This window comes from Nasonia vitripennis, chromosome 1, assembly GCF_009193385.2.
Source record: "Nasonia vitripennis strain AsymCx chromosome 1, Nvit_psr_1.1, whole genome shotgun sequence".
Classification (NCBI taxonomy): domain Eukaryota; kingdom Metazoa; phylum Arthropoda; class Insecta; order Hymenoptera; family Pteromalidae; genus Nasonia; species Nasonia vitripennis.
Window position 1 is genome coordinate 6,968,435 of NC_045757.1, and position 25,471 is coordinate 6,993,905.

At 46.3% G+C, this 25,471-nt stretch overlaps 1 protein-coding gene across 11 annotated transcripts in view; it reads right to left on the reverse strand.

Annotated features, from left to right (window-relative positions):
• LOC100121596 (CUGBP Elav-like family member 4) overlaps window positions 1-25,471 on the reverse strand; it is a 566,446-nt gene that overhangs the window by 18,152 nt on the left and 522,823 nt on the right. For 5 of the 11 annotated variants that reach the window (XM_032596164.1, XM_008218124.4, XM_032596163.1 and 2 more), the window contains 6 exons: window positions 16,650-16,729; window positions 12,013-12,156; window positions 11,790-11,919; window positions 10,963-11,133; window positions 10,602-10,700; window positions 2,609-2,686 (listed from right to left, as the gene is read on the reverse strand). In XM_032596164.1, coding sequence (XP_032452055.1) covers window positions 2,609-2,686; window positions 10,602-10,700; window positions 10,963-11,133; window positions 11,790-11,919; window positions 12,013-12,156; window positions 16,650-16,729 — 702 coding nt within the window. The remainder of the gene's footprint in view (window positions 1-2,608; window positions 2,687-10,601; window positions 10,701-10,962; window positions 11,134-11,789; window positions 11,920-12,012; window positions 12,157-16,649; window positions 16,730-25,471) is intronic. The other 6 variants (XM_032596166.1, XM_032596167.1, XM_032596165.1 and 3 more) reach the window with 4 other exon arrangements.

Below are 25,471 nucleotides of genomic sequence, written 5' to 3' on the forward strand. Positions count from 1 at the left end.
CGGCTGCGGCGAAACTTCGTGTAACCCAAGAGCGACGAAGGCGCGTCAATTAGCGGCGATTACGCTTCTGCGAGACGTCGAGAAAACTTCCGCCGGTGCGCGAGCTCTTCCTACCCCCGACTGATGGCATTTAACGAGACGCGCGCAGGTGGTTCTCGCGACTAATCGTTTCGCGAGATCTCGTGTCGTGGTTGCGTTCGTTGGTTTTGTTTATTTGCTAAGATTTTAACATATCATAGAGAAGTGAAAGTCGCCCACGTAATCTTTGGTATTAATCACACCAAACAGCTCCACGACATCGAATGCAACGTCAACATCGATATATAATCTGCAGAGTATAACGGCAAAGGGTGATTTAATTTCATATATATATAATAGTTTGTATAATAAAGTAAAATAGAGAACAATATGATTAATCAATGAAGATCGTGTGCGCCAAATATGATATAATAAAGTATATATCAATATGCTTGCAGACAACAATTATAAAATAATCAACAGCAACATTGTGTCATATCGATTCGAAATGATATGTCGATGACATTTCATCTTGTCATATATTTTGGCATGAACTAATATTAACTGTACAATGATTTGATACGTATCGCATATAACGTTGATGGTAGATTTTACATGAGTATATACGAATTTACTATTGAAAACACCAAACAGTCAATGAGAAAGTTTGACGATGAGTTGTGTTGATATTGAATGATGGACACATAATTATTCGTAAGCAATAACAATGTATTTCGTCGTATTAACCCCTTCACGGCTCTGTTCTATCAATTCAATAACCGAGAAGAGATTAAAGGCACATGCACAGATAAAGATCTTTTGTTCTTTCATTTTACCGCCCGTCAACAATCAAATAATGTCTGATTTATATACCAGTTAAATCTATTGAGAAAGCAATATATAAAACACAGAACTAGAGAACGAAACGTATTTCCGTGTATATGAAAACGACGAAACAAAGTTACACGTGTACAACATGAAAGTAATTCTTGTTATTGAAATTTCGCGAACTATAACATCGACGGAGCCATTTGTCGCAGAAAAAAAAGCGAGGCTCGTATACAATTTCGTTTCCGCTTCTAAAATTAAAGAGCTCGCGCAATTAAGTTCTATTCTATGCGGGACGGTGGTTCCACTTTCATTCCCGAGTCAAGTTGAAAACGCGAAAGGGTAGAAGGTGATAATGAATTTTGCGCTTGAAATCTCCGAATGAGATCTAACGCTTCATTTTCCCGCCAAACGAATGCATTTAGACTTTGCTATCAGAAAAACGATTCTTATAATCTACGAATTCGATAACACAACTCTCGAGCGCGTACGAGAAATTTGCACAAACAAGGCAGGTGACAAGCTCGACTCGACCGAGGAAGAAAATACTTCTCGCGAGCAGCGTCCAAGAAGGCAAGTCCTAGTCTGCGGTGAACTTTCCATCGTGAAGAGAAGTCGTGTATACAGATATAGCTTTAGAGCCGACGCGCGTCAGGCAAAGTAATTAAAACTTTCATTTTATTTGCATTATCTCATTGTAAGGCATCGTATATTCTAATAATGGCGAGTTGTTAATTGCAATTAGGCAAGCTGCGCGCCCGTCGCCTTCGCGGGCTTTTAGTTTTTCAATTAGAAGCCCCGCGCGCCTGCCTCGGGAAATTGCGAAATCACCGCCCGCGCTATTGCGACTTTAAAGAGCTGCCTGCCTCTTGTTTCTTTTCGCTGTTTTTTCGCCTTTTGTCGAGTTATCGTCTAGCGAGCCTCGTATTTTTTTAATTGCCGCGTGTTTAGCGAGAACGACACGGATATTTTTCTTTCAAATTTAAGCTTTTAACCGATTTTTTCAGAACCATCGATTCGAGGAGATATCCACCAATTACGAGCTTTAATCGGCAAAGCTCTGTTCTCTATGTATACACGCACGCGGTGTGTGGCGCATTTCGAACGAGAACACAATCTCGAGGCTGCAGTAACGAAGCTCTCTCTCTCTGCGCTCGATCTGCGTTTCAAGCTCATTGTATGGGGGCGAGTATAGTAGAGGAGAGAGAATGCTGAGCTGCAGCTCCCAGTTGTCAGCGCGCGGCGCAGACCTAACGAAGGTAAACTGCCCCAAGAAGATTGGATTCGCGTGAATCGAGATCTTGAGAAAGACAGGTCGGACGTACGCGCGCAATTGCCCGAGCGATTTCTCGAGCTGCTGCCGATTAATTAAATCCGAATATACGCGCGTTTGTTTGTGTGTTCTTATTATTTCTATACGACAACATCATCGCTACCTCGTCGTTTATATATAGTATAACGAATAATCACGTTAGTCTCACTCGAAAAGCCAATAAAGATACAGAGAGGATGTCAATGTACACAGTGGAAATGAGTGATGTGGAAAATCATAAGCAACGACAGAAATAGGAAGAGAAGAGAAAGTATAGAATAGAGTATAGATCATGATTTTTTGGATGATCGAGTAATAAACAGTGAACAACCAATATAGACATGCATAAATATATATGGCGATATATATAGAAATAAATAATTCATAAAGAAATATGTATATAGATATAGATGATTATAAAAAATGATTGTTTGTTCGTACTGTACTTACCTTCCCTCTGCTGTGGCGCCACCGTGGTCATCGGCTGGGGAATGGCTTGAGGAAACTGGCCGTAGACGGCGGGATAAGCTGCGGCAATAACAAATTGACAAGATACATCATTGGTCTGTCACATCGACGACACCTATACGCATCCTCTTATTCCGTGCAATCGGATGTATTTTCTCTTTTTCCTTTTATAATAATATACGCGTCCCAGTTCGATACAGCAAAGCCGATGTAACGATCGTGGGGGGGGGGGGGGGCTTTGAGGTTATGTTCAATTTTACTCGCGATCTTTCTCTCTGCATTTAACGCAACTAAAATTACGCTTGCAATAATGGTGAGGAAAATCGTATAATACTACGTGGGATGCTGCTGTTCCGACTGGTAAAATCAAAGAATAACGAGGCCGAAGCGAGCCGCGCAATAAAACGAAGTTGCGCCCGCGATAAACTAGCGACAGAGGGCGCTATCAAAGGCTCATCAAAAAGTTAAGCTTCTGAACCGAATACTGCTGCGCGCTAATTTCTGACCTAAAATTTTCAGTTAGCCCGCGAACTTTATTGATTAAAAGTCCCGGAATTCGTGCCGCGCTGGAATATTAAAACTCGACGCTTCTGCCTTTTTCAAACTAATTCCGAATATACACATATAACCGCTATACTCGAGTGGCGCCTCGCGTAATTGATCCTTCGTTTTTTATTTTCGAAACGTAACGTCGAAAAATAAATTCGTTCGACGAGTATTGGAGTACACTCAACACGCGATACGCATACGGTGCTCGTCATTAAAATCGCCGAGAGAGTACGCACATATCCACGGCGATATAAACCAAAAATCCCTTCAAATATCATCGCTCACTCGGTTCTCTCTCTCTCTCTCTCTCTCTCTCTCTCTCTCTCTCTCTCTCTCTCTGAAACGCGGAAAACTGGCCGCTTCAAACGCTCGACGAACTAAAAAAAAAACACGCGAATTCTCGGAAAACTCGCTATCAAAAACGTTTTTTCCCACACCCGCTGCTGTGTGTTACACGAGAGCGCATCCAGTGGCCGCTGCGGCAACAGCCCTTTGATTTTTGCGTCGATATCCGATATTGTTTCAAAGAGTCGAATGCTCTGCGCAGCGCAACGGCGCCATTAGAACTGGATCTAGGTCATTATCAGCGGCTCGAGTGTCGCGAAACCAGAGATCGCGCGACGACGCGCTTATTAATTATGCCGTCGTGACACGTAAGCGCGCTGCGCTTTTTCTTTTGGATGGCCGATCGGATTTCGGTTTTATCGGCGCGATTATATTGGTTCGCACGCTACTCCCGCGCGTTATTTACCATTTCGAAAGTCGAGCCCGCTGCGGAGCAGGACAGAGAGTGGGCGGAATTAATTATTCCCTGTGTAAACAGCGCGTTTCGACGCATTCGAATCGAGAGCGCGCCTGTTTTTTCGGTACTATTTTTTTGCCCGTGTATTATTTTTAAGTCGAAGCTCGTATAACGCGCCGCGGCGGTAGCAGCTGTTATTTATTATTTTTAACGATCGATCGAGCTGTGGAACGGCTCGCTCTGATTTTTGGCAGATAAAACGGGCTGCGAGGACTTTATTTTTCCGGTCGCGTATATGGAAATTCTTTTTTTTTCAACGCAGGAAAATACAGATATTTCCGATGTGCGCGCATGAGGGAAGGGCAAATGAAAGTCAGTGATTTTTCGGAAATTCGTTGAAATTTCGCGCGCCGTTTTACGATGGATCGTTATTCTTCGACTCTACCCAGCCTGTCTCTGTATATAACTCCGAAGTGCATATAAGTTGTTTTTTTTTCATCTGCAGGGATACCGTTTGTGTATAAATAACAATTTCGCTCTATACGGCAGTACAGAGAGTTTGGAAATCAATCGAACGCGCGTTTGCTGCTACGGTGGGGTGGGAGAAAAGCGTGGAAATGAAAACTGCGAAGCGAAAAAGGAAAACAAGATAGACGATATAGATAGCGCATATAACGTATAAAACATGCAGCGACGACGATCTGCGTATGTATCAGTCTGCAGTCAATAAGAGCTCGAGAACAAAGGTACACGCTGGCTATATTTGTTTTCGAAGCGGAATTTAATGAACGAACTCGATGAAACGGCACGTTCTGGTAAATCTGGTTTGTTTTCGAGCACGATTTTTCGTTGTTTTGTTCGTATTTAGTTTTTACACATGGCTCGATTACTCTTTACTTCTTTTGTCTTTTTTCGACGGGATTTTTAATAAAAAGATTGACCACACTGTACATACCCTAGCATATATCTATATATCACATGAATAACAGAAAATTATCATCAGCGCCAATAATATATATGTATATAGTATAGAGATATTCGTATACAGAGACACAAAACTATATGTACAGCAGAGAAAAAGATAACGGATCAGCATAGAGAGATCAAGAGCCCAAAAGCTCGTCACGTTCTCCCTCGGACAAAGTATGTAATACCAAGGATGTATATATATATATATTTTTAATGTTTAGGTAGAATAGGCTCAAATAAATGACTCAAGTTCGTTGATAATTGCTTCCGTTTATTTAACCACTCACACCTTCACCTCGAGTCTTCTATACTCGGTACAATACACGGTATAAATTATCCACCACTCTTAGCGCAACCTAAAGACCTGTTCACAGCAGATGCGACACAATATTGCGGGACGGACCGATATTTACGCCGCTTATATACGCGTCATACACACACAGACTCACGGACCTTTGATACATACATACGCACTTACGTGCTGAAAAGAGAGTTACGCGAGTGGGGATAAGAAAGCGTTGGACCTATACTCACCTAGATACATAAATATCCCATTCGTACTTACACACTAGAAAATACGGAAAATACGCTTTCAATACTTCCCCTTTTTACGTATTTTACCAAAATGATTTTATGCGCTAAGGTGTACTAGCCCTATCCCCTTGCACATTCTCTCATGACAATTTCTCGTTAGTGCTTTTGTGAATACATCGGCGAGTTGACACTCTGTTGATACATATTTTACATCAATTTCTCCTCTCTCATATTTTTCTCTTATAAAGTGACATCGGATGTCAATGTGCTTTGTGCGTTTGTGCATTACGGGATTTTTGACTAACTTGATTGCACTTTGGTTGTCTACATTCAAAACTGTCGCACTTGCACAAGGACATCCGACGCCACTCAATAATCTTCGCAACCAAATTGCCTCTCTCGATGCTAAACTCGCGGCTACATATTCAGCCTCAGTTGTGCTAAGTGCTACGTCTTTTTGACGACCTACATTCCAGGTCATTGGACCCCCACACATTTTAAAAACAAAACCAGACGTCGATTTTCGCGTCAGCTGATCGCCCGCAAAATCGGAATCACAATAGCCAACAAGTAGTGGTTCGCTTTCGTTAGATGTATATAGGATTCCCATATGTAAAGAGCCTTTCAAATATTTTAAAACTCTTTTTGCTAATTCCCAATGGGTTCTATTAAAATTATTCAAGAAACGGCTCAATACATTAACAGCATAGGCTATGTCTGGACGCGATACAACTGTCAAAAACATTAGAGAGCCTATTAGCTCTCTGTACGGCAATTTTTCGATTTGCTGAGAATGTTGCTGCACCTCTGACGAAATAGCATTTTTCTCCATAGGTGTGCTTACAGAATTTGCATCTGTCATGTTGAACTTTTCCAAGACTTTACTTGCATATTCGGCTTGGTGCAGAAACATTGTCTTATTTACCCTATCACGCACAATTTTAAGACCGACAAAGTTATCGACATCACTTACAGTAATCTGGAATTTATTTCGCAGAGAGTCTAAAATTTCACTTAATACATCTTTGTCCTCTGTTAAAACTAAACCGTCGTCTACAAATAACAACAAAAACACTTTTACATTTCTCTTTACCGCTATAAAGATCGAGCTATCTATATCACTACATTTAAAATCTAAACTAAACAAAAAATTCTTAAAAGTCTCGTTCCAGCATCTGGACGCTTGTTTCAGGCCGTATAGGGACTTATTGAGCCGGCACACATATTCCTCTTTACCGCTGTTGATTTGTAGTCCCTCAGGAATCTTCATGTACACCTCTTCTTCTAACTTGCCATGCAGAAATGCCGTTGTCACATCAAACTGTACAATTTCAAGATCCCGATGAGTGGCTATCGCAAGCATAACTCGGAGTGCATCGTAACGGATTACTGGAGAGAAGGTTTCGTTAAAATCGATGCCATACTCTTGTCTGAAACCTCTCGCACATAGACGTGCCTTGTACCGATTTTCTTTTCCAGCTTTCGGATCTTGTACTTTAAATATCCACCTCGAATCTATGACTTTTCGTCCTTGCGGTCGAGGTACAATAGTCCACGTACCATTTCTTTCGTGGGCGAGCAATTCTTCTTGAATAGCCTGAGTCCATTTTGTAGCATCTGGAGATTCTATCGCTTCCTGGTACGTTGCTGGTTCATACTCTGTGACATTTCCTTCATACCGTTCGGGTTTCTTGATATTTTCTCTTACTCTCAGTTGGCGACATGAGGAGAAAATTGAAGGATCCACTGCGTCGTTTTTCTTTCTCGTAGTCTGTTTGTTGACAGTTTTCTTCATAGTTGTTGGTCCTTCTTGGGTTACGTCCGCAGTAGATTCATCAGCACCTTCTGTTGAATCGCTGGAAATCCTTTGATATGCATTGTCAACAGGATTCTCAACCATTTCTTCCCCGTCGCATGAAGGCAATGGCAAAGTGGCTTGAACCTGTTGATATTCATTGGCACAACAATTTTCATTTTCAACAAATGTAACATTCCGGGAAACAAATACCTTTCTTGTTTTATAATCGTACAATCTATAATTCCGTGATTCGTCCTGATAACCAACGAAAATGCTTTTCTTTGCCTTCGCATCCAGCTTATCTCGAAGCATCTTTGGCACATGTGCATAAGCCGGCACACCAAAAACTTTGAGATGCGAATAATCAGGCTTCCTGCCTATCCAGCACTCATAGGGCGTTGTCTCTGGCCTTTTACTCGTGGCTGTCATGTTGAGAACGTATACTGCTGTATTTACAGCCTCAGCCCATAAATACTTCGGTACCTGGCGATGCAGCATCATGGTTCGAGCACTCTCGACCACGGTTCTATTTTCTCTCTCAACTTTTCCATTTTGCTGGGGTGTGTATGGCGCAGTCGTTTCCAGCCTGATGCCTTTTTGCGCTAGAAATTTCTTCATTTGTCCGTTACAATATTCTCGTCCATTGTCTGTATGAAGCACCTTGATACGACAGTTGAATTTATTATAAATAAGACGTTCTACTTCTTTAAACTTATCAAAAACGTCTGACTTATGCTTAATAAAATACACAAGCCTGTAACTGGACGCATCATCTTTAAATAGCACAAAATACCTAGCACCCTTTATGGAGTTTGTCAACATCGGCCCGCATACATCGCTGTAGATGCACTCTCCCATTTTCCACTGTCGATGCTCAACTTCCTTCTTGAAGGGTAGAATATGGGCTTTACCCATCTGGCAGGCTTCACATACAAAATCTTCTACGTCGCTTATCTTGACTCCTTCAATGACGCCATTTTTTATCATCTCTTGAAGAGTTCGTCTATTCACATGGCCTGCTCGTTCATGCCATTGTTGAAGGCTGCTGGCCGAGAGATGAGCTTCACATTGAGCAACAGATCTAAAAAACATTCGATAAATTCCATTATTCTGTTTTTCTCCTTGCGCGACCACGGAGCCGTCCAAACATATTTTCACAACGTTGTCATAAAAGGATACCTCGTAACCAAGGGCCGTACATACACCAATGGAAAATAAATTTTTCTTTAATTCCGGAATGTATAATACATTTTCAATTCGACCGCGATGCCATTTTCCGTTTAAAAATTTCTCAATAATGATTGTACCGGAGCCTCTTACGTCGCACACCTTGTTATTTCCAAGTACAATTGTGGCACCATGTTCTGAGGTGAAAGAAGAAAACCAATCACGCCTGTAAGTCATATGTCGCGATGCGCCACTATCGCCAATCCAGATCTCCGACGAGTCCGATTTCATAAGCCGTTCAATTTCTTGGTGTGTAGCGGCTTTTTCACGCGAGAAATTATCATCGATAGTGGTAACGAAAGCACTTACATGATCGGATTTGTCTTTTGGAGTATCGGCTTGTTTACCTTTCGTGTTTCTTCTACGACGACAAAATCTCATGATGTGGCCTGGCTTCTTACAATTGTGGCATATTACCTGCGATAAATTTCGATAGCCCTCGCGTCTTGTGTTTTGATTATTGCCAGTCTCTCTACTTGCCTTGTTTACATGTCGCACATTCGAAACCGTAAATGCGCCTGTTTCGTTCTCTTCCGTCTCGCTTAGCCGTCTCTCTTCCTTTATTAGCCTCTCTTGAAGGTTATCAATATTTTGCTTGTCGCTATCAACACTGTCCCAAGCTGTAATAAGACTGCTGTATTTCGACGGCAAGCTTCCGAGAATTTTTGCGATTACGCCGGCTTCTGAAATTTTCTCACCCAAGTCTTCTAGCGTCCTTGCCATATTTTGAATTTTTGTAACGAATGCTATAGCCGGTTCACTAGTTTCCATTTTGCAGGTATGAAATTTTTGCAATAGCGTCGATCTATTTGTTGCCGACTTGTGCTCGTGTATGAGAGTCATTTTCATCCACATCTCGTTGGCAGTTTCGCATGTAATACAGGACTCTAACTGATTTATTTCCATCGCAGACGAGAGTATGCACATGGCTTTGGCGTTGTCTTTTAACCATTTCTCTTCCTTTTCTTGATCGTAGCCAGTTTCGCCGCTGCGCACTCTTTTCTTCGTCCCGAGCACAATGTCGTATACGCTATTTGCTGTGAGCACTGCGCGCATTTGGAATTTCCAAACCTGATAGTTTGTACCATCGAACTTGGTAAAATGATAATTGGAGTGTTCTTGAGACATCTTGATTTCTTGATAAATTACTTCACAAAACTTTACTTGCCACGTATTTCTCCGTCTATTCTCGTCGCGAGCCTGGGCCCATAACCTTTTAATGTTTAGGTAGAATAGGCTCAAATAAATGACTCAAGTTCGTTGATAATTGCTTCCGTTTATTTAACCACTCACACCTTCACCTCGAGTCTTCTATACTCGGTACAATACACGGTATAAATTATCCACCACTCTTAGCGCAACCTAAAGACCTGTTCACAGCAGATGCGACACAATATTGCGGGACGGACCGATATTTACGCCGCTTATATACGCGTCATACACACACAGACTCACGGACCTTTGATACATACATACGCACTTACGTGCTGAAAAGAGAGTTACGCGAGTGGGGATAAGAAAGCGTTGGACCTATACTCACCTAGATACATAAATATCCCATTCGTACTTACACACTAGAAAATACGGAAAATACGCTTTCAATATATATATATATATATATATATATATATATATATATATATATATATATATATCGCATAAATATCGCATGCACGCACGGCTGTTGCATGCAAAACACAAGCTTGACGAGCACCGCCTCTTTTCTTTTTATAAAGCGTGTAATTTTAACCCTAGGAGAGTGTCGATTGTTTCTTTCCCCCCTCGTACATTTTCATTGCGCGTCGCGCACGCTAATTTTAAGCGTTGGCTGCTTTTCCCGCGCCAACTTGATTTACGGCGTGTAGTGCAGTTAAGAGACGAGTTTTTTTTCCTGAATTAGTTTATGAATGACGCGAAACCAGTCGTTGCGCGTCACCTCGATAAGAAAACAGCTCCGTCGGTAAAATAGGATTACCAGTCACGCGTGCTTTACGTATGCTGCTACACTTGCTGTGTTATTTATGCGGCATGTCAATAGGCTTATTTGCGTTTATCGTTGACGTTTGTATGCCTTCCAGCTCTACTATACAGAGGTCTTATGTGTATGCGTGTGCGAGTCGAGTTTGATATTGGATAATCATGCTGATGGGACTTACCGACGCCGTGGTAGGCCTGCATGCCTGGATAACCGGCATGCTGAAGTGCCGCCTCCCCGTTGGGCAGACCTTGTGCTGGAATGGACAGATGAAGGGCATCTACACTTCAGTAAGCTCAGCTCTTATCGAACGGGAGGGATTTAACCTAGCTTGGCCCCCCTTGGACGCCTCACCGACACCCGCACGACCACACACGCAAGACGACGATGATATCTTTGGCTTATCAGGTTGTATTATGAATCAAGGATTTCGAGCCCTAACCTCAAAATTACATTGCTAAAAGCAAACTCGGTGCGTGGCGTATTCGATCGGATGCAGCAAGGACCAAGGGGGGTACTGCAGTTTGTCTCGATATACTCACGTCCCGCATATGTCTGGGGTATGCCATTCGTGTAGACGCTGGGGTCGGTGCCGGCCGGCTGACCGTTTGGCGTCTGCGCCGCCATATTGAAGTTGGGCATCGTCGGCGAGGGCAGCGACGGTAGCGCTCCATTCACCGGTTGGCCCGTACCCGTACCTACGACCGATCCTGCTTTAAAAACATGCGGACAGTTATACACCCACAACGCTCACGACGATTCGGCAGTCGAGTACTATTGTTGAAGCGTATATTGTGTGCTGTTTAGATATGGATAATACAGTGCGCGCTTATGTTCGAACCGAAAGTTGTTATTACAGCGTGTGTATGTATCGACGATAAATCGCGTTGAAGCTACACTGACGAATCAGATCTCGTTTGTGACATTGATGTTTTACAACTTTCTGGACCATTAGCGGCACTCACGCGCGTGGCACGAAAAGTCTTTTTACGGGCGTTGCGTTTGCTAGGGAGAGGGAGAGAGAGAGAGGCCGGCTTCGGCATTGTTGCCTGTTAAAACGTTTATGGATCGAGTTTATATAAAATTTTATCTACCCATAGCGTTCCCGTGAACGGCGTAATGGCTCTGGTCATTTTTCTCAGTTATAAAGGCGCAGTATATCGATTGCGTATATAAATAGCAATATACAGCGAAATTGTCGAACGATTCGTTCTCTCAAGAGCCTTTGTCTACGTATGATCGTCTTTGAAATTCCATTTTTATATAAAAGTCAAATTACTGCTTTCTCTCTCTCGCAAACGCGCTCGCCTTGACTTGCAAATATAACCAAGCTGCTGCTCGTCTACGCGATATCTTTGTGCATAAGTACCAGAGGTAGGCGGCACGACCGTGTTCGGCATACCGTTGAGCGCGTGGGGAAGTTGTCCTGCCGCCAAGGCCGCCATCGGTCCGATGTACGTGCCCTGGGCCGTCGCGGCTGCCATGAGCGCCGCCTGTTGCTGGAAATTCGAAAATTGAAGAGGTGTGACCTTCCTGAATATCAACCCTCTTGGTTGCGGTCGTCTATAAGTATACTGCAAAAGAGTACTCACCTGTGCGTAAGCGCCATAGGGACCGAACTGATTGAAGACGAAAGGGTTAATGAGGCTCATGTTCCCGGCCATTTGCTGCATGCGTCTTAGCTGTCTCTCTTTCTCAGTGTCCGCGTATTTCACCACTAGGCTGGATGACGCACCCTGCGAACACACGCCGAAGAAAATTGAAACTTTAGCATTATATTATCTAACACTGCGTGTTATACAACACGTGCGATATGGTCGAGTTTCATTGGAACAAGCGATTCGGATCAAGGAAACCGAGATGCGCCAGCGGACATACTTTTCGCGCACGTTGCGCGCGGCTCTGACATCTAGAACAAATTCAAGGACCCCCAGTAGGCTACCACCATCAGCGGCGACGAATATTCAAGGCGCGAAGGCTCCACTCTCTCTATAAAATATAAATGGCACGCGGCCTGGCAACAGGTGGTCAGAGAGAGAGAGAGAGAGAGAGAGAGAGAGAGAGAGAGAGAGAGAGAGAGAGAGAGAGAGAGGACGGGGGTGTGATCGTCGTCGCGTAGGTGATGTATTATATTCGCGTCATCAATGCAAATGCCGAGCGTGCCCGAGTTCATAACGACTCTCTAATGTCGCGATGCCGAGAGTTCCGCTCTCTCTCTCTCTCTCTCTCATGCAAATTCTCGGATATTACGCCTCCTGTGCCCCGAGTTAATAGGCTGAAGAGTATTTTAGCGGGAGACTCGCCCCTGATGTTCGCCGAATTGATTTTTCTCGATATTCGTGCGTCGAAACGCCAAAGCCCACGTATACGTGTAGCAACGCGTACATAGAGAGAGAGAGAGAGAGAGAGAGAGAGAGAGAAAGAGAGAGAGAGAGAGAGAGAGAGAGAGAGAGAGAGCTAGTGCAGGATTAAGTAGGACGTACACGCGGCGACGGAAATATTCGTTTCAAGTAGAATAAGTGCCGGTGTTGTCAGACCGTTAGCAGCCATCGCATTTTTCTCCACTCGCTGAACCGACGACACGGAGAGATTTCCTCCTTCAATCACTCGTCGGTATAGTCAGTCCGCATAATACAGGCAGTAGTCGCGCGAGATCAAAGTCGTCGTCGGGCGCAATTTGCATCGGAGAGGGGCTGTACCGCCGGCGTAATCGCGGCTGCTAAAGAGGGATAGAGAGAGAGTTGCGTCATCGAAGCGATGCTCCTCGTTATTGGGGAATTACGGGTTATTAGCCGTTTTCCCTTCCTGCCCTTCGTTATCGGACCTATTTTTACGGCCGACCTTATTACGCCGACTAGTACAGCTCTCTCTCTCTCTCTCTCTCTCTCTCTCTCTCTCTCTCTCTCTCTCTCTCTCGGGGGAAATTGTTATGCTCCGCTCTGAGCTTCGGAGAATCGACTTTTCTTCGCGGAAAATCTATATCTGCTTATGCAACGCGCGCCGTAACCTCGATCCACCTGCTGCTGCTGTATGGGATGACCTGGCGCTCGTAAAGCGAGTCGAAGCATTTACACCGGGTCTTATATACGAGAGGACGCTGTATACATTCTTTTCGAGCTTTACGAACTGGAAGTTAACATCGTTCATTTGGGGCTGCATCTCGAGAGCCATATAACGGACACCTCCGCAGCGCACACAGCTTTATGCCTCTTCGGGATATGGACGAATGCATTTCCGTTGCGGTGTAACGACGGCGTAAAAAAAAGATGATAACTCGCGCTTCTCCTCCGCAGCTCTTTTTCGCAGTTAAAGCTCTCGTGCAGGCCGACTCGATACGCGTATACTCGATATAAAATGGCTTCGCTTTTTTTCATGCTCGAATTTCATTTCGGGCCGAGAGTGGTTCCAGTCGCCCGCGCATATCGATCGACGTGTTAATGTCATACGCACATACGCCGCGGTAATTTAGGTCACCTGTGTGTACATATAACGTTCCCTGCGCCCACACTACCACGGAATAGTTAGATATACATCTACGCAGCTTGGGATCGATACAGAGGTACCATATGCGAGGTAAAAATCGAACCGCACATCGGTATATCGCCCTCGAGATCCTCCATCATCGTCATCTCCGCCGGCGTATAGAGAGAAGGGTCTGCTGCACAGTTCGAGGCGCAATCGACGTTCCGTTCGATCTTGCGGTTTCAGCGTATCCATTGAAGTTAGCACAGCGCCGCGTCGGATTGGCAAGTGTGATGGCCCGGCTAACGGGATCTCCTCCAATCAGCAGGTAATTGCTTCATTCCGGCTCTCGCAGGACATTGTGTGCGTGGCGCGCGACTATCCTCTCGGCTCTCTCGCTTCGAGCTTAAGGTATACACAGCGTCGTTTCGTCCCTGCATTCGAACCAGCTCTACGGAGTGTAGTGTGTATGTGGACGATTGTCGGTACAGCGATCAAGTTTGCCTTTATGCGCGGCAGGATAAAATCGCAGCAGATGCTCTCCGCAGACGCATCTGTCGGCGCGTTTCTATGTATGCGCGGGGGTACATGTCGATGGTCGGCGAAGCATCGATTAGCGGAGCCATTGTGCCGTAGTCTCCCGATTTCCCGAGGGCCAGATCGGCAAACAAGACCGAGTGGGCGCTCAGAGTTGCGTGTCAAATAAAAGCCGATGCAATTACTGCCGGAGGCGAATCCCTCTCTCTCTCTCTCTCTCTCTCTCTCTCTCTCTCTCTCTTTGGCCGCGCTCGGGGAAATTGTTCGCGGGAATGCCTTTAATTAAATGTTAGGAGCAGTTTCCGAGCCGCTCCGTTAATGCAGAGACAATTTCCTTTCCATCTACTTTGGCTAGTCGCAGCTTTAAAAGCGCATTCCAGCTTCCTTTCTTCTCTCTGTGCTCGTGTAACAAAGTTTTGAACTTTCCAAGGCGTAATCGCTCCCGTCACCTCTCGATCAAAGGCGAGCTGCTTCTTCTGTCCCCCTTCGCCGCGCGTCCGCAGCGGCAAAGGGATCGAATTCCGACTGTCCTCTGGAAAACTTTGTCCATTTTGAGAGTTAAAAGACTTGCGCTTCTTCCTTCCTACCGCTCTTCTCTCTCTCTCTCTCTCTCTCTCTCTCTCTCTCTCTCTCTCTCTCTCTATCTCTCTCTGTCTTCGCTCAGCGGCGCAGCCGAGAGTATTGTCTGCGGCCTTTGACGGCGACAGGATCATGGAGAACCGTATACGCGACCGAGAGCTGGCAATTAGTTTCTTCCCTATACTGTTATATATTTCGACGTACGTTATAGCGCCTGTCTCTCTCGAAAAATCTCGAACGAGGTGTCGTTACACACGCAAAGTGTCGAATTTCTCGCGCCTCCATGTACAATACACGCGGCCATTATATTCACGGCTGACGTGCAATTGATCCGCCATCAGAGGCGACGAATCGCGTTACACGACGGCGACGGCGACGCGCATATAGTCGCCTAAGAAATGAGATATCGATTTGCGCAAGCCGATATGCCGAGGGATAAATGCCGTTATGCTCTTGTGACAACCGGTGCGAGCACAATTTCCGCAGCCGACGAGATAACGAGATTTCACCTGTGCGAAAATCAAGCCGTACCCGTTGGCGGGGATTGGTTCTCGTTCTTGTTTTTTTTTTCTGCACCGAAATTATTGTCATACAAGGACGTTGCGGATCCTCGTAGAAACATTATAGCGGCAGAAAAAAAAAGAGAAAGAGAGAAGAGCTAATACGAGGGGGCGAAATTCCCGTTGCGTCATCCCATATTCCCATCCGTTCGTCGGCCAATATTTCACTTTTAGTCCGACCTACGCAAGCGCGTGTGTAACGTCTTTGGGCCTGACGTTTCTAGTCACGAGAGCTGCACCTGTGTACGCGGGCTCTCATCCACTTATGCGCGAATAACCGAGCTCAAGTGTATACAGCAAGGAAGACGTGGAGTTTTCGGTGGTATGCGGCGGATGAATTGTTTTGGGATGTTTTCTATATTGATTCGGGGAGCTGAGGGTGCGAGACTTTCGGGAGAAATTCTTCCTCGTGTTTGCTCTGCCAGGGGAGTTGTGTCGATATTTTAGCCGAAAAAAACGAAGTTGTGTAACGTTACAGCTCTGTCGGAGCATAACACTATATATAGAATAGAGAGCTCGGACATCTGCGAGCGTTATGCAGATTCGTGTTTGGACAGTCATTACGGCCGGCAGCGTGTTTGCACTGCATTTCCGGTCTTCCTTAGTGTGTGTACACGTCTGTACAAGCGGCTTCTCGGTGTATCATCTACAAACACGTATCTTAGCAGTGGAAGCTTCTCTTCTCCAAAAATCGAATTCGAATCTCCCGCCGACCGAAGCCACTCGTCGTCTCTTTAGCCCAGAATAGCACAGTAGGGCTGCAAGCGCGAGAGATCGTGTGCTATAGCCAGCGAGGCGTGAAAAATTGCCGCCCCTGCAGCAGCCGTACGTGAAATTTATGCGTCCTCCGCTCTGACTCATCTCCCGTGTATTATATACACACACGCGTCGCGTCAACGTATAAATGCATATACACAGTACGAGGGCGCTTTTGTGCTGCCGTACGCGCTTTGCGCTTTTCCAGCGGCGTCGAGATTGCGTGCGGCTCTCTATAAAATTCTCTCCGCGTGTAAGGGCTATGTACTTATGATACTTTTCGGGGGGGGGGGGGGGGGCGACGACGACGACGCAGCACAGCTGAGTCTACTTACCGGCATAGTTTGGCTCCCGTGCAATGAGTTAATCGCGCTCTGTGCTTCCTGGTGCGTTGAGAATTTGATAAATGCGCAACCTGAAATCAGAAGGAGAGAAAACGGCCTGATTAGACACTTCGTGCGTAGATTCTTATTAGGGATAAAAAATGTATCGTAAAGTGCTTTCTGTATATGGGGGGTCGTATATAAGGTTCACGGAATTGGCCAACACACCCCCTTATTGCTGTACAGCTTGTTAACTTTGGGTGAATACAGTAGAAGAAACAGAAGCCATTACAATACGTGTCACGCGCGTAATGACTATATACGCACCTACGCGAGCTTGCATCGACGGATGAATACTTTATCGCATAGACACTTTCGTTCTCGCGGCGGTACTAATTACAGAATTAATTAGGGCTCGCTACAAAGATAGCCCCTTTCAATCGAGCCGAGCATGACGCTGCGGGCATAGATCGTTATTATCCCTCGAGTGTGTAGCCGTTGTAGGTCGAAGGGCAGTCGTTAAAGGCGAGGAACGAATAATTCATTCCGTCCCACCATTATCCCCGATAATCTATATACGCTTCGCGAGGCATTACCCGAAGAGCCTCGCAATGAAAATCGATGACAATATAGAGGCACAGTCCCTTTTCTCGAAAACCATTCGATTTCAGAATCGGATTTTTCTCGACGTGTTTTTTCGCTGAAAAAATTCCCCGCGCGAAATAACGACGCTGTGGAGGAAAAATACACGTGTGGAGCCTCTCGGAAAAATCGAAGCTCATCTCCGGCCTTATCTCCCGTCGCCAAGCGTGCGCGCGCGTATACGCCCTTTTTCGCCCTAATTCCTCTCTCTCTCTCTCTCTCTCTCTCTCTCTCTCTCTCTCTCTCTCTCTCTCTCTCTCTCTCTCTCTCTTTCCTCCTGGCGATTGACGCAATTGGACTCGATCTATTTTTCACGGCGCGTTTGTTCGCCGTTATATGTATTATGTATGTGCCGCCCCGGCTCGCGCGACGCTCCGAGCCTCGGGAGAGGCATATTTCGTATACGCCTAATATCAAGTGAGATGCTCTCGGCGGATATATATATTTTTCACGAATGCGGGTATGCATAGACATCGAGATTGTTTTTTTTATTCGTCAATTATTTACCGGCCGATTAGATATCCATCGACGAGTGCGTGTCGTATAGGTACGAAATTTTACGCTGAGCAGACGTTGGTGATCGTAAATCAGCGCGTTTAGCGCTCATATCGGTAGGAATGTGTTTTACAAAGGGGAGAGAGAGAGAGGATTGAAGCTTTTCGATGAGGACGTGATTTATTGTTTTCGTGCACCGCACGCGAGAGAGATCTTGGGGGATTCTTATATATGTGCGTAAGCGCGAGGAGCTTAATGGATGCCGACGAGGCCGACGACGAGATGACTTACGAGTCTCGGTTATTTATGGAGGGGAAATTAAATTGTCCGGGCGCAGGTTCGTCGCGCGCGCGCTTTTGTCGTGGATTCGAATAATCCTCTATTTATACGTGCGGATCCCCTAGCGTGCGTGGGGCCGTTTATGTTTTTGAATTATTATTTTTGTACCACTCACATGCGCTACGCGCAGTTTTAATCTTGCCATTACGTCGGCGCGTGCGTCCCGCTTTTCGACAAAAAATCCTTATTTTTCATTAAAAAAAATACACGTATAAAGCCCTTTGAAACCCAGGCCGTGCGCGCGCATGCTTCAAAAGAATCTGAAAATTATTTTCCCGGTCTTGTGAAAATCCCCTCTGCCGCTGCTGCAAAAAAAGCGAAGAGAGAGAGAAAGAGTAACTCGACAACGCAAAGTATTATACAAGAGATCCGTTGTACAGTAACTCTATGCGACGACTGGCCGGAGGCGGATCGGGTGATCGATTTCAAATGAGATTTTCCATGATAGGATTCTCGTCCCTCGCGCTTTGTGTCGTGTTGTTTTTTTTCTCTCCTTTTTTCATCCGCTCTCTTTTTTTTTAATTGACGGCTGCGCTCGAAGCCAATTCGTTTGTCGAGCGCAAGGGAGAAGGCTTCGGTTCAATTAAAAGGCTTTTGTTTCTAATGAACGTTTTATTAAAGAATTTCGTTGACATTATGCCGCGCGGGCGCGCGCGTGGATTTGAAATAACGAGCGCACGCTGCGTTTAATTAGCTATTGAGTGTAACGTCGATTGGAAAACAAAGCCTCGTTCCTTTGTTTGTACTTTTATTTTTGTCTCTCTCGGCAACGCGCGTGCGGATTAATTAAAAGTTTATTGGCGAAGCTCTCTGTTTTGGCGCTCGGAGTGGACACTTCAAAAGACACTGGGATAATTATATATCGACGATGCGCGCGCGTGCGCGCGAGAGAGAGAGAGAGAGAGAGAGAGAGAGAGAGAGAGAGAGAGAGAGAGAGAGAGAGAGAGACAGTTCCAATTAGAAGAATACAGCCGAAAGTTTCGAGCTCGGAGTATAGGCTCCACTCGATAAGAGGTATGTATGTAAAATAATTCATGTAAATTATGTCTTAAAAAGGCAATTAGAAAGTTGTCGATTCCTTTAAATTGAGCGCGAGCGGGCGCCCTCTGGCCAAAGTGACCCGAACTGATATAGCGAGCCCTTAGCGGCATTTACCATAGAAATTAGACTGATATACATTGCAAAGTCGGCAGTAAGTGGTCAGGAGCGGGCCGGCTAAGTGAAGAAACGTGTCGTTGTTGTCAGTGTCAATTTCATGAATGGAATTGCCAAGGGAGAGAGGCCAGGAGAGATGAAAATCTTGTTTGCACTTTCTTTGCGTAAGCGGGATAGTGCCTCCGAGGGAGAGAGAGAGAGAGAGAGAGAGAGAGAGAGAGAGAGAGAGAGAGAGAGAGAGAGAGGAGGGTCTGATCGAATTCGCTTTGAAGACGTAACGCAATATTCGATTCATGAATTAATGATGACGAGGACAGCCTTCTTCTTCTTCTTTTCTAGTAGGAGGACGAGAGCTTTTCGGAATACGTATAGTAGTAGCAATTTTAATTGGTCAACTCGCTGACATTCTTTTGGCGCAACAATGGTCCTTGTGCCCATTTTATTATTAACCAAAACAAAGAAGAAGAAACGAGAAAAAGCCAACGGGACACACGAGAGCTGAGGGTGAGTGAGAAGAGACCTACCAAACCCTCGGAAAGTTCGGTTGTCGGCGATTCAAGTCCAAGGAACTATGTTTACTCGTTGAACAACAGCGAGGAGTGGAAGAGGAACAACAAACACGCCGCCGCCGCGCGCAACTCCATTTTGCCTCGAGTGGCGCTGGGCTGCTTCGCCTGCTCGTCCTCCTCCTCGTCGTCGTCGATCGATATAAACTCTACGCGAGAGACTTTCCATTCGTATATTTGATTGCTCGGCAAACATGGTCCGCAAGTTTATCGGCCAACGAGAGAAGGCGAGGCTCTTCTCTCTTCCTTTTTTTCTCCTCCTATGCGTGTACTACCAAGGAAAGGAAACTCGTCGATTATCTTATAAACATTTCAGTAATACTCGAATCTTTCGAATTCGAAAAAAGCTCGTGCGAGAATGTCGAGCCATCAGGGCGTATGGAAAGCGCCGGCGGGCAATGAAATTTCAGGACACACGCGTAGAAACGAGATAGCCCCTCGTAAAAAGCCTAATACGCGCGCGAGCCGCCGCCGCGCATATAAAATCCTCTCGCTCTCTCCTCTTCTCTCCCTGCATTACAACGGCGTAAAATGGGTCGAAAAGTAAGAGTAGAAAAAAGCGCGGCGCGGCTGGCTCAGCGGGAAAAAATTCAAAAGTCATCTCGCTAGCGGAATTATTACATTAATAAACATAAAAGCCGCGCGAGTACTTGAGGCGGCTCTCCGGCTCTTTCAATTTTCCCGGCCGTGCGCGAGATTATCGAATTCCGCCGTGGTAAAAAAAAGAGGAGAGAGAGAGAGAGAGAGAGAGAGAGAGAGAGAAAACGAAGCTGCAGTAAAAGCGTCGACTGGAACAAAAAAATCCGCAAATTTCGGATTCTATGCGCTTCTTTGTTTTTTTTTCAACACGAAGATTTTTTTAAGGCCGCCGCGCCTATCGTAAAAGAGAGAGCTTATACGAGCGTCCTCTCGTGCATCACGAAGAGAAAGAGTTTGATGGACGCGGATGTGTGTGGAGAGAGAAAGGGAGGGAGAAACTAATCAGTTTGCTCGACGCGCCCGACGACGATCGAATGATGGGGCTTTTACGAGGCGGGATGATTTTTTAACGACTCTGTGGGCGGAACCGAGGCGATCGATAGGAAATGCAGCGAGCTGTTTGTACGATTGCGAGTGTTGTGCTTACTTTTAGCGAAGCTTTTATTTATTTTTTTAAAGTTATGTCGCAAAGCTCGAGCTTTATGTTACGTACGCGAAAGGAGGTTCAGCGAACCCTGAAAACATCAGGTATACACAAACAGCGCGCGCGGAGAGCAGCAATTCCTGTCGAATCAATTTCGTTAATTAGCCCGCTGAATCCGAGCGAGCTCTCTCTCTCTCCTAATTGGCAGAGGCAGTACGTTTAACGGGGAGGCATCGCGTGCGCCACCTGTTTACCATCATCATCGTCATCCCCCCTTGACTGTGCTTCAGTCGTGTGACTGTCCTCTGTATTTGTTTATGTCGTTTGCTTTGTTTACGCGCGTTTACTATTTTTTTTTCAACGTTACCAAAATTGAAAAGGAAACTACGATACCGGTCTGGCAGACTAGCGTATATTACGCGTATAAGTCTATTATTGTCAGGAGACGTCTGCTGTAATCACTTAAGAGAGTATCTCCCGCGAGAGAACTCTCTGTGATGATGACATTGGACTCGAGTATACACTCGCTTGTACATACAATGCTATATAGAAAATACCGATGATTGCTTTCTTCCTTCCTTTCCGGATGTCTTTTGTCACGCACACACCCACTACTCTCTCTCGGCGAGGGAAGGGCGTTTATGAAAATGGAACCGGAGCACTTGTACATCTCGGAAGATAGCGAGGATTGAGAATGCTGCTCTCCTCGAGGATTAAAGAACGTGAAAATAAAAGGGGTGCGGAGACAGACGGGACACTTTGACGCGTGTCGCCGGCTGCGAAAGCTGTATATTCACGCGCGAAACGTCGAGGCGTAAATACACGCTGGGCTGGATAAACAATTTACGATTGGCTGACAAAAAACGCCCCAGCTAGCGCGTATACTAATGAAACTCGCAAAGGTAGAGAGAGAGAGAGAGAGAGAGAGAGAGAGAGAGAGAGAGAGAGAGAGAGAGAGAGAGAGAGAGAGAGAGAGAGAGCAGACGAAAAATAAACCCAGCTCATTTCAATTTACCGACAGTGGGAGAGAGGGCGACACTTTGATCTTCCGGGCTATTTGCATTTTCCTTAATCTCTCAACTTTCACTCGCCGCGCAATTACCTGCGCGCAAGGCTTATACACACAGCCGCTTGATGATGACCGTCTTTTCCACCTCTTGCGCGGAAACCGCGCTTTTTCTCGAGCGCGCGCGATCAAATTGCCCGGGGCTCGAATTCCGGGCGAAGATTGCGAAAAAGAAAGCTGAAACCAATCGTTTGTGGCGCGTGGAAGAGGGTTTTTATTCGGTCTTTAACACAGCTGCGAAAGCTCGAATAGAACGTCTTTGAATTTGAGCGGGAAATTCAAAAAGTCAAGATTCGACGTTATGTTGCGCAAATTAACGTAACGCATGGACCTATATTGACATCCGGCCAGGCGATTTGGCAAGCCTGGCCGACCCCTCGCAGCTCGCGTATGTGCCAAATAGAGTGCTGGCCGAGGGAGAGGAGGTGAACAACAGAGAGAGAGAGAGAGAGAGAGAGAGAGGGCGCGCGAGGGCACACAATGCTCGCAAACACTTTGCATTCGTAAACAAGGGTAAACAGGAGCTGCTGCTGCGGCACGGTTTCGCACTTCCGATTTTCCAAAGTACCTGCCTCTGAGCGACCTCCCCCCTCCACCCTGTATTGTTGTCCTTGAAAAGTGTACTTTGCGCACGACTTCGAGATTCTTTTCGGTGAGCTGCATTTTCCGAATAATTAAAGCAGCAGTTGAGGGAAAACCTCGTTACAACCGCGCACAAAGCCGCAACAGCCCCCCGCCGTGTGTTGCACACTAATTAACCATTTCAGCGAGGAAGAAACGGCCAAGTGTAACGCACGTGAAAAGACACACGCTCGAATCGCATAATTACGCGCGCGCGCTTCGCGAAGCGGAAGCGGCAGGAAAAAAGGGAATATCCGGGCGTGCTATACTGCCGGCGGCAGCATCAAAGAAAACTTTGCGCGCTCGCTTTATTATATGCACGCCGCCCGTCGCTCGCACGTGCTGCTGCTGCGCGCTCTATGCTCGTATTGTCTTCTCTCTCTCTCTCTCTCTCTCTCTCTCTCTCTCTCTCTCTCTCTCTCTCTCTCGCTCGCTCTCTCGTCGCGCCCACGCGAAACTTTGCGCGTTGCTTTGCGTTGCGCGAGGATTTATTGCGAAAACTCGACGCGATGTTATTGGGTGGCTGCTGCTGCTGCCGAGGCAATAAGGTGTTTTGCCGACCGGGGAGTGAGGTTATGGCTGACGGCTTCGGCTCTCGGTACACCCCCTTAATTTGGATACGATTGTTTCTCGCTGTAGCACGGCGACAGTGATGTATTGAGCGTGTCCGGAGATCTTTAACGATCTTTTGCAGCCAAGAATGAGAGAAAGTGAGCTTTCCGAACTCGATCCCGAAACTTTCACGACGATCTGTTTTACCGACGACTTCTGACAGCCGGATGAATTATCGTCGGTCGGTAATATTTTGACTTTTGGACCGCGCGATGAATAGTGACGAGCGGTGGGCGTTTTGAACTTCAATGCGAAAAAGCCGACGGTTCCTCGACATATGAATTCGCTCCCCTCGGGTCTTCGCGTATAACAAGTTTTGCTACAAGTGGAACGAACGCGACTATATATACAGCGGCACGAGCGAGGCAACGAAATTATCAGATTTATAACTACGGTAATTGGCAGGGGCAGATTATAGCTGGTTGGCTGCTCCCGAGAATTCGTAATTCGAACTCGGTGTGCCGAATACTTTCCTCCCTCGCAGATATCCCGGCGTTTCTTCTTCAGAAAGTTCTTCCCCCAATTTTCCTCGCTGGGCACAACTCCAATCGCGAAAAAGTCAATCACGAGCGTTGCACGGGGGTAAAATCATCGTCAGCAGCGACGCGGATTAAATCGCGAAACAAGTCTCCATCGCTCCGCGTCCCGTAATCAAAGAAAGCAAAGTCAACTCGCTCTGGGTACTTTATTAAAGCCATCATCGCCTCCCTCGTTTTCCTCTGTCCCCGGCGAGCGCACGACCTCAATTTCCATCAACGTCAGCCGCACGCAGTCGCCTTTCCTCTCTCCCTCTCTCCCTTTTTCCCGAGGCGCGACGCAAAAAATATAACGAGTTGCCGAGCTAAAGAAACAATGACGCGCGAGTGTATTATATAGCCAGCTGACTAAATAAAGCGGTAAATATAGTATACGCGCGCTCACACAGAGGAGTCGCACACTCGCGTCCGATAATTAATAAACTTTTTCCCAAGGCCCGGCGAATTTGAATTTGCCGCACTTGCGCGCCTACTATAAATACAATGCGCTCTCTCGTCGGTATACGCTTCCATGATATGATAACAATGATCAATCGCGGCGCGAATTTTCGTCGGAATTTTCGCGGCACAAAAGCCGCGCGTCTCCCTCAATAATGACCGAACGTCCGGTGCAGAGCCGCGTGTACGCGACAATGAACGAACGAGGGTGGGAGCAAAGTTGCAGCGGCAGCGGTAGCAGCGTCCTTATTGATTCGTCGGGGGAAGAGAGATTGAGAGAGAGAGAGAGAGAGAGAGAGAGAGAGAGAGAGGCCCGACGTCAGGCGCCGACAAAAGAACAATGCGCGATTCTCTACTACGTCCCACCCGCTGAGAGAGCGTTGGATGCATGCGAATTTCGCGAAGCTCCTGCACGACGTCCGGACGGCATTGTTTGTTATTGCGGCAGAGGGCGAGATAGAGAGCTTGTGTATGTACGGTGTGTGCTCGGCGCCACCTGATGCGGCGGGTGAGTGAACGGGCTGAAGGATACCCGAAATTTCTGCCGAAGCTCTGAGGGATATAATACAGCAACGGGTTCATTATGAACTGCGTTGAGAAATTTGAAAACGCGATTTTTAAGGGTGCGTTCGTTTCACGACTTGGTTATATCGACCCTCCCTCCAGAACGGGGGCTTTCGAAATTATCGCACCGAGTCCATTAACCATCGCGCGCGCACGACGTTCGCACGCACATTTTTCTCGCTTAGGCTCTCCATCTCGCAGTAGCGTCGGACTGCTAATCATTACGGCGCAGCTGCTCCGTATAAAAAATCGAAATGGGAGAAAGTGAGTAAACGACGCGTGGGGCATCTTTTCCAGGATCTCGAGTTCCCCCGCTCGCTCGGCCGCGAGAAATGGGCCGCCATTTTTTCAACCTTGGAAGGGCAATGACATTGCGCGTGGTGAGTACAAGGGGGAGAAAGCACTCGGACCCTTTTCTCTCGGCACACGCGTTGTGCTTTTTAGAAGGACGTGTGCGAGCAGGGGAGCGTGGATTCTTAAATAATTTTTCGTTAAACAAAGGATTCCAAGGGGGGCGAGACGTCACTGCAGCTCACCTGGAAAAGCGGCGATGCGCGCGGGGGGTGAGACGCACGAGATTGCAAAACAAACGGAGAAAATCCGAAATTAAAATTCTTCGGTTTCGTATATCGAGAAACTATAGGGAGCTTACGCGCGGGGAGCTTGACCTTCGGCCG